Source organism: Marmota marmota, unplaced genomic scaffold (assembly GCF_001458135.2).
Source record: "Marmota marmota marmota unplaced genomic scaffold, marMar, whole genome shotgun sequence".
Classification (NCBI taxonomy): domain Eukaryota; kingdom Metazoa; phylum Chordata; class Mammalia; order Rodentia; family Sciuridae; genus Marmota; species Marmota marmota.
Genome location: NW_026000108.1, coordinates 5,059,143 through 5,077,080, shown reverse-complemented (window position 1 = coordinate 5,077,080; position 17,938 = coordinate 5,059,143). Strand labels below are relative to the sequence as shown.

Below are 17,938 nucleotides of genomic sequence, written 5' to 3'. Positions count from 1 at the left end.
CCAAGGATAATGGTGTTATGGGCTGAATCATGCCCTGAAAATGCAGATGCAGAGGTCCCAAGCCTTAGTGCCTCAGGATGTGACTCAGAATGTGACAGGGGCTTCAAATAAAATGAAGTCATTAGGGTGGACTGTGGGCCACCTTTAGGGTGGCCTGGTATCCTCCTAAGAGGAGGAGATCAGGACAGACATACACAGAAGGACAACCACCAGGTGAGGACACGGGGAGGAAGCCCTCTGCAACCTGGAAGCGAGGCCTCAGGAGGAGCCACCCACCAGCTCCTGTTCTCAAGCCCGCGGCCTCCAGGACCTGCATCGATGTGGTGCTTTCCTCTGGAAGCCACCCGGTTGGTGTGCTGGGTTCTGGCAGACTCACAATGAAGGCACCCACTGGGGAAGTGCCCACAATGTGAAGAGTCAAGAGTAGTTCAAGCTGCATACCACTGACGGCACACCCTTAGGGTGACCCTGGGTGAGGCACTACGTGACTGCTCCAGGTGACAGGAGGTTACTGACCAGAAGCCACTGCCCTGGGTGAGGTGCCACTGAGAGTAGGCAGGCAGGCACTACTGATCTGTGCCCTTCGTGTCAATGTTCCTAAAACCTCCCACCAGTGACAAGACAGAAAGCCAAGTAACAGGAGATACCGGTGAGGAGCTCTGAAAGGTGAGCTGGGCAGGAAGGGTCAGCCTCTCTCCCGTCCCCACTGCTTCCGAGTCCAGCGAGGCCGTGTAGGTCACCCAGTAGGAGTCTCCAACTGCGAGGAGAGAGAAACCCCGCATCAGGGAGGCGCCGGCCACGCCCCCTAGGCAACCACGCCCACCAGACCACGCCCATAGCCGGCCACGCCCCCTCGCAGACACCACCCCCCACGCCCCCCACACAGCGCACTGGATCTGTGGGCTCCACGCACCCGGGGTGGGGCGGTCTGGTAGTGGTCGTGGGCATGGGCTAGCCTCACTTGCTCCTGGACTCCCAGCCATGAGCCGGTGCACCCCACCCACAACAGGGCCGGCACCCCTTTCTCCCTCGTGCTGCACCTCATCTTTCCCGTGAGCATGGGAGTGCAGTCCCCACCCACTGGCGGCAGCCTTCTGCCCTCAGGAGGGACCCGGGCTCCTCCACACCGAGGGGCACTCTTCCCACCTAAGCCTACCCTCCGACTTCGCCTTCATCCCCAACAGGACTGGAGCTTGACCCTAACACAGTGTGCTTACTTCCCAGTTCCTGGCGACCTCAAAACAGTGTAAAAAAGGAGGAAATGAGCACTGATCCTAGGAACCACGGGATTTTGTTGTTTTTAAAATCTTCAACAGGTTCATTTTACTTTTACATAAGGATGACGCCAAGACTCTGAAGACAGGTGATAAAGGGAGAAGACCACCACGATTGTTGTCCAGAAACGGCTGTCCTGGCCTGACCCCGCCTGGCACAGCCAGGCCATACTCTCCATGCACTCCCAGACCTTGGCCTGGCTCATCCCCAAGTCCCCCAAGGCCGATGGCTAGGGAACAGGTTATTTTCTGCAACGTTGAGAAGAAACTGAGACTGATCTGTGTAGGAATGAAGAGTGGACACTGTCTTGTCCCTAAATGATGCTGGCTTTCATAAAAGAAAAGCAGCAAATACTACCACTACTCATCATCATCGTCATGAGGTCAGAGTATCAGAGGACTCAAGTCTGCTGGTCATTTGATTTTATCGTCATCTAATTATTCTTTGAGAAAAACAAAGTTGCCTGTCCCCTAAGTTGAAAATCAGTGCCACCTCCCCTGGCACAGCAGACTTCACAGTAAGCACTATCAACATGCTGACCGGAGGGAATGCAGGGTGCTGGGCAGAGTCTGGACATGGGCTTAAGAGCCACAAGAAGAACCTAACAAGAACAAAAACAGCCACGAGATGCCCACCAACACCAGGTGCACCCCCGCGGCCCGGCCATCCCGGAGTTTTTCAGGGATTAGCTTCCTCATCCTCACTATGACCTTGACCTCGTGTCCTGCTCAGTGCAAGGATGAGGAGATGGGCAGGAGGCATCCCCAGAGCAGAGTGAGATGGACTCGGGTGAGGAAAGGGCTTGCAGTGGCCAGGGCTCCCAGCAGTGAAGGGAGGGACAGGTGGGTCCTTGCAGGGTCTGGGGGCAGGAGGATGCCTTTGGAGTAGGGGATCAGGTCATACTTCCTGGAAAAGGTCACCCCAGGACCAAGCCCCAAAGGATAGAGGAGACATGTGCATTCGGAGTCAGAACAGGAGAGCTCTCAGGTGGGAAGCCTGGGCAGGTGTGGGAGCTGGAGTCGGTGGCAGGTTTGTCTGGCAGAGCGTGGACGAGGAAAGACAAGGGGAAACGGAAGACAGGGCCGGAGGTGCAGTGGGCTGGGGAGGGCTCTGCAGGAGCCCGCACCTTCCCCTTAGCAGGCGGCGTCCAAGCCACAGGATCTCCTCCACTCAGTCCACAAGGACGCCTGAGAAACGTGGGGATCTCAAGTCAACGTGGGACTCAATGGAGCAAACCCAGAGCTGTCTGTGCTCTGCTAGTGGAGCTTAAGAACTGGGGGACTTGTTTTTATATCATTGAAGGATGGAAACCCTAGGGGTCACTTTTAGGACATCACGGAAACCAGAGCCAGCAAAGAGGTCACAACTTTTGAATCAGCTCCACTAGTAGATTCTGTCAACAAGATTGTATTAAGAAAGATTCTGGGTGGGCTGGGGTTGTAGCTCAATGGTAGAGTGCTTGCCTTGCATGTGTGAGGCACTGGGTTCGATTCTCAGCACTGCATATAAATAAATAAATAAAGGTCCATTGACAACTAAAAAAAATATTTTACAAAAAAAGAACTGGGTACGGTGGTGCATGCCTGTAATCCCTGCAGCTTAGAGGCTGAGGCAAGAGGATTGCAAGTTCAAAGTCAGCCTCAGCAAGAGCAAGGCGCTAAGCAACTCAGTGAGACCTGTCTCTAAATAAAATACAAAAAGGGCTGGAGATGTGGCTCAGTGGTTGAGTGCCTCTGAGTTCAATCTCTGGTACCAGAAAAAAGAACCTGCTTCATCAATCAATGCCAGCTCCCTCAGCAACGGGCCCCTGACAGCCAGCCCAGACGGCAGCACCCCAAGCAAAACAGCCATTCAGCAGCGTCCCAGAGGAACATGCCCAAACACCGTGAACACACTGGAGCGACCTGGACATCTCATGAACGTGCTTCCGAGGCCAATGTCAACATCCTCCCAACTTGCCCAGCGCACACAAACTCTCTGCCTTTCTGAGTGATGGCAATTTTGGTCATCAGGTGATGGGGGCACCAGAGTCATTGGACTCCATCACTCAGAACATGTCTGGCTGAAATTTTTCACAATTAAAATTGAATCTGTATTTAAAAAAACAACAACACAGGATTCTGCCATCACCTTGCAGAAACTTCTTTCTGAAAGCCTGGAATCCATCCTGGGTCTTGTTCCCGACCGACTCCCTGAGGGTGAGGCCTGTGATGTCATCCAGCACGAGCAGTTCTGAGAGGTTGGCTGACGAGGGCGTCTTGGTGTTGTTCACGAACAGGTGAATGAGCACTGCCTGTGATTCACTCTGCCCCGACACCTGGGATAGGAGGAGAGGAAGGGAGGGCCCATGGCTGCAAGACCAGCCTGACCTCTGCACGTCAGGTCTCACGGGGGTCCTGAGAATTTACCAGGCTCCTCTGGTTTCCAAGCCCCAGAGGATGTTGACCCACAAGGTCAAGCTTTGGCCCAGAGACAACTGCAAAGAAGTTGGGACCCTAAAGTGCAGTGAAATCATCCTGCTAAGTGTTCTGGAAGGAAAACTACCCCAAGGTCAGGCTGGAGAGAGAGACTCAAAAGAGCAAGCAACAGCTCTTTGTACTGAGTTATTCTAAAGATGCATCCCCAGCTCAGAGCCCAGGCCGAATGGCTATTTGGTCCCCCAGGAAAGACCTGAGCTGGTCATCTGCATCCTGGTCGGTCTTCTCCATCCATGTTCTGCCTGCTGTAGGATGTGTCCATGACCCATGTGGCTGGTGGACTCGACAACTGTGCCCTGCTGCCCTCTAGCCTTATCTCCCACCACCCTGCACCCCCTCTGCCCAGCCCTGCTGAAATAGATGCGGGAGCTGAAGAGAAGGAAGCAATGTATGTCCCGAGCTGAGTGACAAACAAGGTTCAGAAACGTGGGTATAGTATTCCACCACGAATGTGTACCTGCATGCACACAGGCTCACACACACACACACACACACAACCACCTGTGCATGTTAGAAAATACCTCTAGAAGGGATGTGAGAACACACTGCACTGATTGCACCCAGGAAGGTCAGCCAGGTGGCTGAGGGCCCCGTGAGGGCAGTGGAGTGAGCAGGAGCCCCGCAGGCCTGGGCTGTCCAGACCCTGCACGTTCCAGAGGGCTCGCCTTTGACCTGCTTCTGGGAGATAACCTCTCAGGCTCCTGGAATATCCTGCCTGATAAGGAGGTTTTACACCTGGGGCCTGGGACCACACCTGCTCATCGAGGTCAACAATGGTGGGTGCCATGGGCCACACAGTGGCAGTGTGGCCTCCAGGGGGCAGAGGACTGAGCATAGAGGTCAGTCTTGCAGGGGCCCATGCCTGACTGAGCCCTGAGGAAAACTCTGGAAGCTGGTCTCCAGTGAGCCTTGCTCTTGGCCAGACTCTGTAGATGTTGCCACACACGGTGCTGGGAGGACCGGGTGACTGGGCCACACCACGCCACTGCACAAGGACACCAGAAGCACCTGTCTGGTCTTCCAGGGCTCCCCATTCGCCTCATTGCTTTCTCTGCAATACACCACATCTGGAAGCAGCAGGGCTCCACTGCCTTCTGAGCCCTTCCGCAATCCCTGAGTTGAGGGTGCTCCTGGGGCCCAACTCAGGTGAAAAACTGTCTCACGGGGTTAGTAACATGGAAGACCTAAAACAGTAAGCAAATTTTTGAAACTATCAAGAACCATATTTTTGTAATCTGAATATAAATATATAACCCTTTCTTCCCTATTCTAAATGATCACTGTTTTTTTTTAGTTCTTGACAGACCTTTATTTTATTTATTTTTAGGCGGTACTGAGAATCGAACCCAGTGCCTCCCACACGCCAGGCAAGTGCGCTTCCACTGAGCCCTAGCCCCAGCCCCTGATCACTGTTATTTTTATTAACAAAAATTTAAGTGTTCCCACCCACCCTCAGTCTCAGCATTGCCATCTAGAGATCAAACCCCTGCTGTCTACAGCATCACCGTGGGTCCAGACAAGAGCAGAAAAGCCCACGATTTACAGCTCGTGGGCCGACTCTACTAAGTGACCTAGGAAAAGTCCAAATCAAGCATAAGTCATTCGTGGAGACTCACCAGTGCACATTTCTGAAAAATTACTCCATTCTCTGAAGTCCCTTGAACTTGTCTTGAAATATCTCCATACTAAAATAAAAGAAAGAAATTATTTAAAAGTGAAGACTATTCCACTCTACACGTACTCAATAAAAACACGCGATGGTAGACTTTTTAAAGGCGGGTAGAGGGATTACTTCCGCGGCTGCAGCCACCCAAAGAGCAGGTGCAAACCTCCTCCTTGTGTAAATCCTCTGTTGTGCACAGGAAGAGCACTGGGGAGAGGTAACTGGGCGGTTCCAGTGACGGTCACATTTAGGGAGAGAGAGGGAGCAGCTGGTTGAAGGAACAAAAGCCTATGACGTGCTGTTCACGGCCAGCTCAGAAGGGTCCTTCCACCTGCTGACATGCTCAGGAGGGTCCTTCCACCTGCTGACATTCGTGAGGAGGTGCTGCCTCGTTACTCACCAGGTGGGGCGTTATAGCAGACTCTCTTTTAAAGAGGTTCCTCTTGGGCCAGGAAGGTGCGAAGGCAAATAAGGAATGAGTCCACAGCCCTGGGGAGGCTGCCGAGGTCAGGACTGGGCTGGGGACGTCGGTGTTCCTGTTGGGTTTCATTCCAAGTGGGACTTCTATGCAAGACAGCCAAGCACAGCAGGACAGGAGCGAAAGGCAGTAAACACAGCAGTTAAACTCTGAGACGGACCTCACAGTGTGTGGAGGGCACTTGCAAAGGGACGCTGGGTGAGGGGCTGTGCTCATGAGTGAGTGGATGGAAGAGGGGATGGACAGGTGACTCGCGTTCTTTGCCAGGAAAGTGGGGCAGGCTCACGGGAAGCCGAGGGCTTGGAAGGGGTGTTTCTGAGCGTGGTCTCCTTACCTGGACCCTGTGCAGCAGTGTACATTCCCGGGCCCTGGCCACAAATCAGAACCACTGGACTATGGACACTCCCTGGGTGATTCTCACCATGAGATGAGATAGTCCTGGGTTCCAGTCCTGGCTCTGCCACTCTTCAGCTGTGAGCCCTTGGGCAAGTCACCTAGCCTCTCTGTGCCTGTTTTCCTTAACTGCTATGGTTACTGTGGTTTGCCCCCAAAGGCTCATGTGCTAGAAACATGGCCCCCAGCACTGAAAGGTGGTGGGACCTTTAAAAGGTGAGGCTGAGGTGGGGGCGACCGGGTCATGACCTCCTCAGAAGGGACCAGTGCTGGTCTTGAGGAGCAGGTGAGGTCTCCCAGGAGTGGATTACTTCTGCCAGAGCCAGTCACTCCTTATAAAAGGAGCCCAGCCCCTCTGGTCTCTTGCTTTCTGTTTTGCTATGAAACTTTGTCAAACACACCCCTGCCAGGCCATCACATCAGCTGTGCTGTGTAGCCTAAAAGCCCTCATCAGAGGCCCACCAGATGGGCTGTCCCCTTTTGGACTTTGAGCCTCCAAAACCGTGAGCTAAATAAACTTCTTGATCCAAGTACCCAACCTCAGGCACTTGATTGCAGCAATGCAAAAATAGACCAAGATGTAAACTCTGAAGAGGAGTTAACTCCTGTGTTAGTGGACCCCAGAGCCTCCACCTACTGCAGCACAAGCTCTGGTGGCCATCATAAGGAGGACAGGCACAGGCTGAGCCAACCAACACAAGATGACTCCCTTGAGAATCTGCTCTACATTGAAATATTTTGAAAGTTCATGAGCGTTGTATGTATAGAAATGTCTCTTAAATCACCCGCGCTGGGTTCAGGAATCCTGCTGAGCAGGTGCCGCTTGGCTGCTAGTGGGCCGCGGGCTCTGGCCAGGGGAGCAGAGTTCTCTGAGCCTGGTCCTTCTCACCAGGAATGTGGTTAAGACACCCATGGGGCGGGGCTGCCCTGGGAGCCAATGAGCCACCACAGGTCACATGCTTGAAGTTAGAAATTTATCTAGATGGGCAGGTAGACAGACAGACAGACCGACTGACTAGGCAGTGTGGAGACAAGTCTCACTGTGCTGCCCAGGCTGACGCAAATGATCCTTCTGCCTCAGCCTCCCAAGTAGCGGGCACTACAGGAGTGCCCACCACGCCTGGCAGGAATCTATACTTTCACGATGACCCAGACTGTGCAGCTGCGCTTCCTTTAACATCCATCTCTGTCCAAGCACAACTGCAGTGTGCCTGCAGACACACCCATTTTGGGTCATTCTCACTGTGTTGACAGCAAGGTCTTTAATAGTACGTTTTAAACCTACAGAATTTCAAAAAACAGGTAGGGAAAAATTTTAAATTGAGAAAAAATAAAAAAGATGTGGGATGGGGCGCTAGATAAAATTAAGGTCTCTTGTTCCTTGGACAATGTCTGGTGGATTTGGTTCGCGAAGCTGCCGTGAGGATCAGGGTCCCCACCGCACAACTCTTCACACTGAGAAGCTGGCACCGGGACCTGACAGCCCTGGCCACGAAACAACCAGGCTCTTTCCCAGGCCGGCCGCTGAGCTGGTCAGAAAGGTCTGGGGAATCAAGTGGGCACAGTGCTCTCTCCAGACCCCAGTCCCTTGGACTCAGGGCAACGGCTCGCCCCGCACACCCACTGGACGTAAAATCTTATACTGGATGTAAAAGACCTACATGAGTCTCAGGACTCGTCTCTGGGCACCTGTGTGTGCCCCACTGGCTCCTCCTGGTCCTCGGGAGCACCCCCCCAGGAAGGCCCCTCTCTAGTCAGTGGGAATCCTGCTGGGTCTACGGACCAGGGGGCCCACCTGCGTCCCAGCCTATCTGGGTCCCAGGATGCCACAGTTAGGCAAAGAGTCCAGAAAACTCCAACCTGGCCTCAGTGACAGGTTCTGGGACAGACATGACAAACTGAGCCCATTGGTTTCCCTGAATTTATACGAGGACAGTGGAGGAAAGCTCTTCACTCTGCAAGTGCCAGCCACGGGGCTTGGATCCCAGGGCTGCCACCGCCTGGAAAGGCTGCTCGGAGAAGGACGCCCTCCAGAGGACAGCAGCAGGGCAGCACCTGGGTCCCATGGGGACCTCGTCCCTGGGGTGAGATTGTTACGGGTGATCAGTTTCCTCTTGTGGACAGTTAGTGTCACCTGGTGTGATGGACTGAATCATGGCCCCAAGGATACTTGGGTCCTGATCTTTAGCAGGGACTGCGCAGAGGGACTACACCGAGGGCCTGTGAAGGGGCAAGAGCTGGGTCGTCCAGATGGGCACTGAATGTCATCCCAGGGGTCCTAAGAAAGAGCCCAGGGGAGACTTGAGGGGAGGGGGGTGACATGGCCACCCAGCTGGCTTTGAAGAGGTGGGAGGGGCCTCGACCTGAAGAACTCCAGGAGTGGGCTGCAGGTGCCACCAGAGGTGGACCCTGCCCAGATCCCCCCAGGGAGCGGCCCTGTCCACCCTCCACTTCAGCCCGGGGAACAGAGAACAGTGTTGTTTAATGAGCTCTGAAGCTGTCACAGCAGCACAGGTCACCGAGAGCCTGGCGCTCAGCACGCTGTTTCCCTCAGCAGGCGTCCAGACAGCCCGGCCTGCCCTGATTCAGCACTGTGTCCTCACTACCGCTCAGGCATGCTCTCCGTGTTTTGTTTTGTGAGTTCAGAGAACAACCTGTTTGCCCAGGTGGGGGGACACCGCGAGGACCCACAGGGTGACGCAGGTGAGGGTGGGCTCTGGGTGCCGCCACTCAGGGTCAGAACAATGAGAAACCACCTGAAGCAAAACTCACCTGCCGTCTTCAGGTGAGAGCGCTCCACGTGCAGCCACGTCCTACAGAACAGGCCCTAAAACACACGACAGGCCCAGAGTTGTGAGCTGAGGAACACACTCCTAGGGAGCGGGCCACGGTCACTTTCCAGAACAGCTCCCTGGAGAGGAGCGGCACCTCTCTTCCACGTCTGGAAGCACCTGCCCAGACACACTGCCCTTCTGGGAGCTGTCTAGGGCACAGCACGGTGTGGATGAAATGCCGCCGACAGATCTGTGTTGGAATCCCAGGTCTGCTTCCACGGGCGGGGGCCCCAGCAAGCCCCAAGCATCGTGATTCCCAAGAACCCACCAGCTGCCGGGGTGGCAGTGAAACACCGGACGGGGAGTCAGAACTGGGTTCTAGTTAGCAGCTTCTACTCACTGGGTGTCCTCGGCCAAGTCTCAGCTTCTCTGAGCCCACTCCCTCTCTGAAAAGGGGCCATCTCAAAGCTCCCCCAGCTTGCCTACCTCATGACTGATGAGATCTTATCCAAACTGCACCCAACCAGGCCCTTCCACTCCACTTTGTGAACTCTGGACCCTGGAAGGCCAGAGCCCCCCCCTCTCCTGTATGCTCCTAAGGGCTGCCCTGGATGGGGCCCCTTCAGCGTGCCAGGTCCTGAGCTGGCTCTCCAAGCCTGTGGTACAAGAGCGCGAAAGAACCGCGGAGTATTAGCCTCATTTTAAAGTGCTCTCCCCAGACTCAGGGTAACTAGGAACTCCCTCCAGGCCTCACGGGAACGGTGGTGGGACTGCCTTTCACCCAAGCAGCTGCTCTGGACTTGGGCTCCCACCATCCGCTCTCGCTGGCTTCTGTGTAGTTAAGAAGGACGCATGAGCAGGAGGGCTGAGCAGGACACTCAGGCCTGGTCTCAGGTCCAGTCCCAATGGCCACACGGGAGTGGGTGTCTTCACTTGTTTGTGCTGTCATAACAAAACACCTGAGACTGGGTAATTGGCAATGAACAGAAATTGATACGGGGTGCGCGGTTGCTGTAGCAATACCTAAAACTGGGAAGCAGCTTGGGAACTGGGTAATGGGGAGGCTAAACCGTAACAGGCGTTCTCGAGGGGACTCGGGTGTTGGGGGCCATGTGTGCATAAACCATGGTTTGCTCAAGCCATTAAGGCAGAGAGGCCACTCTTTCAGGAACTCCTGGGTGTAACTCCCCGGACGCCTGGATCAAGCTGGCCCCATCTTAGCTCACAGCCTTAGGATCAAACAGCCTCCCAGAGATGGGCGTAGCCCACCAAATGCCAAATAACCTGTCTACTGCAAGACCCCTGGCACACGGGCAGCAAGCCCCTAAACAAGACTCCTCCCCCACAGAAACTTTACACTTACCCGTCCCTTGATCTGTACCGCGATAAATAAAGCAAGTGTGAGCTTCTTCTTTATTAGAAGCCAGACCCCTCTGGTCCACTCAACTGGTCACGCCCCTGCTTTAAAAATATCCTCGCCTTTTGTCTTTAATCCTGACACATTACCTTCATAGCTTTTATCTCACAGCCAGCCCATCCCTCCGGTGGGTGCCCATTCCCTCGCCCACACCGGACGTGAGCCAGGTTCAGCAGGAGGAGAGCTGTAGGGAAAGTAGGGACTCCCTGCAGATGAGTCAGGTGCCCACCAGAATGTTGGTAAGGATACAGACAATAAAGCCATCCTGATGCAATCTTAGGTGAACATGGACACAGGAAAAGCCATCCTTGTTACAAAGTGGCAGAAGTCGCGCCTGAATCTTGTCCTGTGATGCTCTGGGGAAGGCAGAGCTCGCAGGAAGGCACAGGGGCATCTGGCAGAAGGAACCTCAGCAGGGCCCAGGGCGCACCTTGACTGCTTGTAGCAAAACCAGAGAGAAAACCAACAAATGAAAGAGAATTTATAATCAGAAGAAGAGCGGCCTTACTATCTGGGAAACGCTCAGGCAGCCAGGCCGTGAAGACGAAAAAGGTTTCCGGAGAGGATCCCAAGGCAGCGGCCAAGGGAGCTCCCGGAGAAAGATCCGTGTGGCCCTGAGGAGGCCACAGGCTGTTGATCAGGACAACGGAAGAGGGACCCTGACTGCATCCTGCGGATCCTCAAGACCTTCCAGGCTGCTCTCCCATCCCAGGGTCTCGGGGGCAGAAGAATGTCAAGGATGTGCCCAGGATGCCCACAGGACCTTGGTGCTCACGGCCCAGGGCGCCTCAAGCCTGTTTCCTGAATCCCAGTGCAGAGCTGCCCCGCGTCCTCTGGAGGCCACAAGCAGAGGCTTTGGTGGTGTCCCCCTGGCACCAGCTGTACAGGGTGTGACACTGCAGGAGCTACAGAGACATGGCTGTCCCCAGCTGGACTTCACAGGGTGCCTGGACGGGCTTGGGGCCCGGATGAGAACAGTCAATGGGGTGAAGCACCACAGGGCAGCAGTGAACTGCAGGGGTGGGGCTGCCCCCAGACCCAGGACAGCTAAACCTCCTAGGCCAGCCTGGAGGGTCACCGGCGCCCAGCCCACCCGTGGGGGCTGCTCTGAGTGCACCCAGCAGAGCGGGGCCGGCCCACCAGGGCCTCCTGTGCCAAGCCCCGCCCTTGTGTCCAGAAGGCAGGGGACGCAGGCCAGGATAATTCTCCAGCCTGGGGCGTTAACGTTTCCCTGCAGGTGTGGGGTCTGCTGGGCCCCGCCGTCGTCCTCCCCGCTTCTCCTGCTTGGGAGGGAACGTCTGTTTGGCGCTGCTCCACAGCTGTTCTGCAGAAGCTCCTAACCAACTGGACCTCCGGGATCATGACGCAAGGGACTCTGCCCCGGCTGGCTCCCTGCTCTCCCCCAGCCTGCGTCTCACCCAGGTCGACGGAAGTGAGCTTCCTGGGAGACTTCGGACTCCCAGGTCGACGCGTAGGGTTACGGGGGGAAGGAGTGCACCGTGGATGAGAGCGCTGTGTCCCTCCGACACTCAGGATGAAGTGGGCACCCAGGTCACGGTACTAAGGGGTTTAGGAGGTAATTAGGCCACGAGGGTCTGCCCTCACAGACATGGTGAGTCCCCCTAAGACACGTGGAGGGGACTAGCTAGGCTTCTTCTTGAGCTTTTGGCCCTGCCCCTTCTAACACATGAGGACACAGCCATCTTGGAGGCAGAGACTGGACCCTCACAGGACATGGAACTTGCTAGCGCTTGACCTGGGACCGTCCAGCCTCCAGGACTGGGAGCACTCTTCCACTGCTACAGATGGCCCCTGTGGTACTGTGTGGACCAAGACTCTGGGACATGCCAGCTGAGACCACACTAGACACAGAAGGGGCTGTGTGGCTACTGTCTCTGTCCCCTGAACAGCCTTCCCGTGTCCTGTCTCGTAGTCAGAGCAAGCCACCCTGTGTGGCTGTGGGTTCCAGGCCTGGTCCTTGCAGGCCTCTACAGCCCTGGACACAACCCTCTGGGGGCAGCCCTAATGGAAGGGCGTGAGCCCCACCATGTGGAGCCCTCCCAGCTGTCCCTCATTCCACTCCACTTGCAGCATCTGTTACCTCCTCAGCACCTTCACTGACCACCCCCATGGCTCTCCATCCACTCTGCCCACACGTGTGCCCACTCAGCCCTCGGGGCCCACCACACACAGCAGCACACTGCTGGCTACCCTCCTCCGACTCTGGGAATCCAGAGCAGGCATCACCTTGGTCTGCCTCGTTCTCCCACCCAAGCTGTGGGGCATAGCCAGTGGCTGGCAGGCATGCCGTGGCCAGTGTCTGGTGGGCATTCCGTGGGCAGGGGATGGGGGATGGCTGACTGGGAGGCCTCCTCTCCAACACCCTCCCTGCCTTCTGCCTTCCGTGAGCTCCAGCAGGGTCTTCTGCAGCCAAGGAAATGTGCTGTGACAGAACTGTCCACTGTGCAGCCTCCAGACGCGGGGGCCATTCCGCACTTCAAATATGGCTGACACACTGGCCATCTGGGAGACAGTTGGAACTGCCCAGTAAGAGGGGACAGATGCCAAACGAACCCTGAGCACTGATGCCCAGGTTTACTCCTCCCTTTCCTGTGGAGCCAGCCACTAACAGCAAGTGCCAGGGGAGCACAGGTCTGGGTGGACAGCCTCCCCGCACCTGGAACCACTGTGATCACAGCCTCCTTGTCTGTAAGATGGAGATGAGTCCTTTCATCAGAACTACCTAAAGAATTAAGTCAGATAATGCACGTAGAGCACTTAGCGTGGCCCAGCACACAGCAATCACCCGGGGAATGCCCCACACCACTCGTGCCCTCCGTTACTGCACTACTGTAACTATGTCATCACTGCCACTACCGTGTCACCTCTCCATCATCTGCAATAAAACTGAGAAGGAACTAGAAAAATTGCTGTCTTGTAAATGAGAAAAAAATGGGGCTTGGAGCTGGACCGAGCCTCTTGTCAAGAACAGATGGGGGCCGTGATTATGGCTCAGTGGTAGAGCGCTGGCCTAACGTGGGGGAGGCACGGGGTTCAGTCCTCGGCACCACATAAAAATGAATATATACAATAAAGATTTTAAAAAGTGTTGTATCTGTTTTAAAAAAAATCTTTTCTTTTCTTTTTTTTTTTTTTTTAAAGAAAAGGAGGACGATGACGTCTTGGTTACCGCTACTTCCTCTGGAGCAGGCGAGGGAGAATCAAAGACGCACAACGACGCTCTTGATCACTACCATGTGCTGCTTAGTAAATGGGGTCAACCCCGGAGAAGGCACAGACGTCCTGCTCTCAGGAACAGGAGGAGTGTAAACAACAATGTGCTGCGCGTCCTATGCTATCCACGGACGGGGAGGGGAGAGGAGGACATTAGAAAGTCGTCAGGGTGCTGGGAAGAAAACTGGGGCAAGGACAGAGTGGCTCCCAGCAGCCACGTGGACGGCCTCCTGAGAGGGTGACGCGGTGAGAGAGGGCTGGGCCTCTCGGGGAGCAGCCTTCGGGCTGGGGATCCCCTCCTGAGGGTGTGTGCCTGGAGCGGTCAGGAGCAGCAGAGGCCAAGGTGCCAGAGCAGGGTGACTTGGCAGGACAGACCTGGGTGAGGTCACAGTGCAACGGGCGATAGAGGGGCTTTCAGGCCACCCGGGAACTTGCCTCTGCTGAGTACGGGGGGCGGGGGGGCAGGTGGGCTGCCTTGTGAAGGTGGCAGGAGGAGGCTGTTTCCAGTGGGACACCCGCCGGGCTGCTCTGCTGACAACGGAGAAGGTGGGCAGGGGTGGGAGGGGGACGAGCTGGAAGGCTCCCGATGGTCCCCGAGGGCAGCAGCCAGGACCAACGGGGTCATCATACAGAGTGAAGGCCACACCGATGTTTTGAAATGGAACCCTTGGGACCTGCTGGCTGATGGACATGGGGAGGAGCCAGTGAGGAGGCCGAGGGCAGTGCCGAGGCTGTGGCCCAGCACAGGAAGGAGGGGCACCAGCAGCAGCAGGGCAGCGAGGAGCGATTCACGCTGTGCACAGGCCTGTGGCATGCCCCTGGGCCTCCACGGAGTCTAGCAGGCGGATCTGTGCTGGACTTCCTGGAAGTCACCCCTGGAGGTCAGAATTTGGGGCTGTCAGTGGACAGATCACCCCAGGCATGCGTGGCCATGGAGGACAGAGGGGTCCGAGCTCTGCCGTGCTGCAGCCTGCAGGTGGAGAGGAGCACGGAAGCCCCCAGAGACCCCGTTTTACCTTGCCAAGCTCTCAAGAAGTATTTGAGGATGCTTCCCTGGCCAGGAGAGCTGCTCAGAAAGCCAAGATCAGTGTACCTCGTAACAGCAACGTGGCAGCGTCCACCACCTTGGGTGTTTTTGTGTTTCGGGCTGGAATTTTTTTCTCTTTTTCCATTAATTGACCCAACCTGGGACACACCCAGTACATTCGCCTTAACCTCACAGCTAAACCAGATCACTGTTGTTTGATATTCAAGTAGAAGAGCAAAAACACAACAATACCCGCACAAACCGTGATGATGTGGGCCTCGTTCTGAAGTGTACATCTGTCGTTCCCTAAGTCCCTGGGCGTCAGGTAGGGCTTCCATACAGCAGTGCTTGTCAAACGTGCTAGTCTCAGGAACCTTCACACCCTCCACAAGTATGGAGGGCTCCCAAGAACTCTGCTTTGTGCAGACTATATTTATTTTATTTATTTTATTTTTATGTGGTGCTGAAGATGGAACCCAGGGTCTCACACGTGCTAGGCGAGCGCTCTACTGCTAAGCCACAACCCCAGACCAGACTATATTTATTAATATTTTCTTTTTTTCCTTAGCACAGAGAAAATATTTTTACTATATTTCAAATTAGAGTTAGAATATTTTTGAGTGTCAAGCTGGGCACATAACTGTAATCTCAACAACTCGGGAGGCTAAGACAGGAGGATCATAAGTTTGAGGCCAGCCTGGGCAACTTAGTGAAGCTCAATAATAAAGGGGGCTTAGGGTATAGCTCAGTGGTAGAGCACCCCTGGGGTCAATCCTCATTAAAAAAACCACTAATTCCCTTTTAAATAGGCATAATAATCCCACTGCACATCCACATAAGCAGCATATCTTATGAAAAATAACTACATTCTCCAAAATAAGAGTATGGATGGCAGTGTTTTATGCTTCTGCAAATCTCATCTGAGTCTGGATTAATGAAAGAAGCTGAATTCTCAACTCTGCTTCTGGGTTAAATCTTCTCCTATACACATATTGTGTCACTTTCAAAAAAGTCCACTGTCCTCTGGTAAGGAGATGAGTGGGAAATGTACATAATGTCTCAGTATCACTATAAAAATTGCTCTGACTCCTCTGACCCCAGATGCAGTTCCTGGGCCCCACTTTGAGAACCACTGGGCAGTGAGAGGCAATCTCAGTGAGCATCAGATGAAGAAACCACAGAAGACACTCCCATAGGAAGGAGACAGCGAGGGGCCCAGGCAATGAAGCAAATGTTCCAACCAAGGGATGCAGGGCATCACGGGTCCAAAGACAGTGGAACATGTCACAGTCCCTCCCACCTGGGGCTTCACCATGAACTTCTGTGCACACAGGATGTTCTCTCTTACTCCTTCCCTAGATAAACCCACTCATCCTTTGAATGTTAGCTGAACGATTTCATCTGACCACCTAACTGAATGACCCTCCTCCCCAGCCCTCCCTCATAGCTCCCCACCACTCTGCTCAAAGTACTTAATCACTGTGCAATTATGAACGTACTTCCCCAGCCCCCGGCACACAGCATGGCCCTCAGCAAAGGTGTAAATACCTATGAACATGTGTATGTCTGCGTATACACATGTGTGCATGTGCATGTGTGTATATGTACATGTATGTGTGTATAAAATGAATGGAGGGAGGGAAGGTTTCAGACAATCACACAGAAACAGCTAACAGGCACCTTCAGGAACTAGGATCGTGCTCTGGAGAGAGTCTTCCACCACTGTGGGGAACCTTGCCCCAGGCCCCACAGAGTGGGGTGAGTGCTCACGGCGGCAGAGACACCCAAGACCCACAGAAGCCCCAAGTTCTTTACTGTCCAGCTTATGGAAGGATTGTCTGAGACAGGCCCAGAGTGATGCAGGAAGAACTGGCATGGGCAGGGCCAGGACCCAGGTGAGGCAGGTACTAGAGACACAGAGGGCACCTGGACACAGATGCTCACTCGAAGGTTCCTTCAAGGGCAGGAGATGACCTGGACTCACTCTGGTCCTGCATGGCCTCAGGCACTTCCCAGAGGGCACTGTCCCTCCTCTCAGCAGGCCCATCCTCCACACCTGCTCTTGACAGAGGCCCACGCCCACCTCAATGTTCCAGCACAATCTGGCCCTGGAGCCCACCCTGCACCTGCAGGCACAGAAGAGCATGAGGCCAGGGCCATGCTTTCTTGAGCCTTGGTTTTTTCCTCCACAAATGGGCCAGATAATTCCCACTTCCCTTGGCAGAAGCAAGTGAAAGGATCCAGTGAAAATGCGCTGTCCTTGGGCTACTTACAGCTCAAAGTTCACAGACACAGTGCAGTGCTTCATACTGAAACCAACCGAGAAGACATGACATAGGAAGCATCAGAGGCATTCTCAACCTCTGCAGCCATGAGGGAGCCCTGGGGCATGCACCAGACAGAGCGGCAGGACTGCAAGCTGGCCCTGGGGGAGAGTGGGAGGACTCCAAGGGCATCAATGATCCAGCACCTGGCAAAGGCGCTCCTGGAAATCTCTGGGTTTGCAGCCAGGATTCATGAGACAGCCAGGAAGGAAGAGGGAAGCGGTGGGACACAGACCTTGGACAGATCCCCCTAGAGCCTGGGGGAAGGGATGGGGCACAAATTAAGGAATGAAATCTAGGATAGATCTTCACCAAGGGCCAGAGGCAGACAAGGGACCTGATCAGAGAGAGAAGGCATGAGGCTGGTGACCAGCTTGGGGAGGAGGAGAGAGCTAGGGTATCCGGTGCCTTTCCAAGTTTGGACACAGAGAAAGACCAGGGTCAAGGCCAAGTGGGAGATGGCCAAACTCATCAGGGAAAGTGTAGTGTGGTAAAAATCCAGCCAATACCCCCGAAGCTCATGTCACAAGCTGCACCTTCCCAAGAAGAGCTGGCCACCGCTTTAACTGATGCACAGTGGCCTCTGGGGGAGTCACCATTAGGCAGGGTTGTATGTGCAAAGAAAGAGAAGTGAAGTGATTTGCTCGGGGACACAGAGCTCCTAGAACGCGAAGCAGGATTCGAACCTGGCCGCTGGTCGTGGCCAAGCCTTCACCCCCAATCCAGAGCCGCCCCCTCCCGTCGGGGTTCTCTGGGGCGCGCGGAAGGCACCTTAGCGACACCTCCAGGCGCGGCGGTCGGATCCCGCCTCCCCTTCCTCGTCCTCTGCCCAATATTAAAGGGCCCGGCCCGGCCTGCAGACCGTGGGCCGCGCGG

The 17,938-nt window shown here is 54.9% G+C and overlaps 1 protein-coding gene across 1 annotated transcript in view; it reads right to left on the bottom strand.

Annotated features, from left to right (window-relative positions):
• The window catches only part of Evc2 (EvC ciliary complex subunit 2), a 90,252-nt gene extending 79,337 nt beyond the window's left edge, over nucleotides 1-10,915 (bottom strand). The window contains 5 exon segments of the mRNA XM_015481940.2: nucleotides 648-757; nucleotides 3,406-3,592; nucleotides 5,369-5,437; nucleotides 5,816-5,979; nucleotides 9,059-10,915. Of these exon segments, the coding sequence (XP_015337426.1) occupies nucleotides 648-757; nucleotides 3,406-3,592; nucleotides 5,369-5,437; nucleotides 5,816-5,965 (516 nt within the window). The 5' untranslated portion in view covers nucleotides 5,966-5,979; nucleotides 9,059-10,915.
• Nucleotides 10,916-17,938: the final 7,023 nt, after the last annotated feature.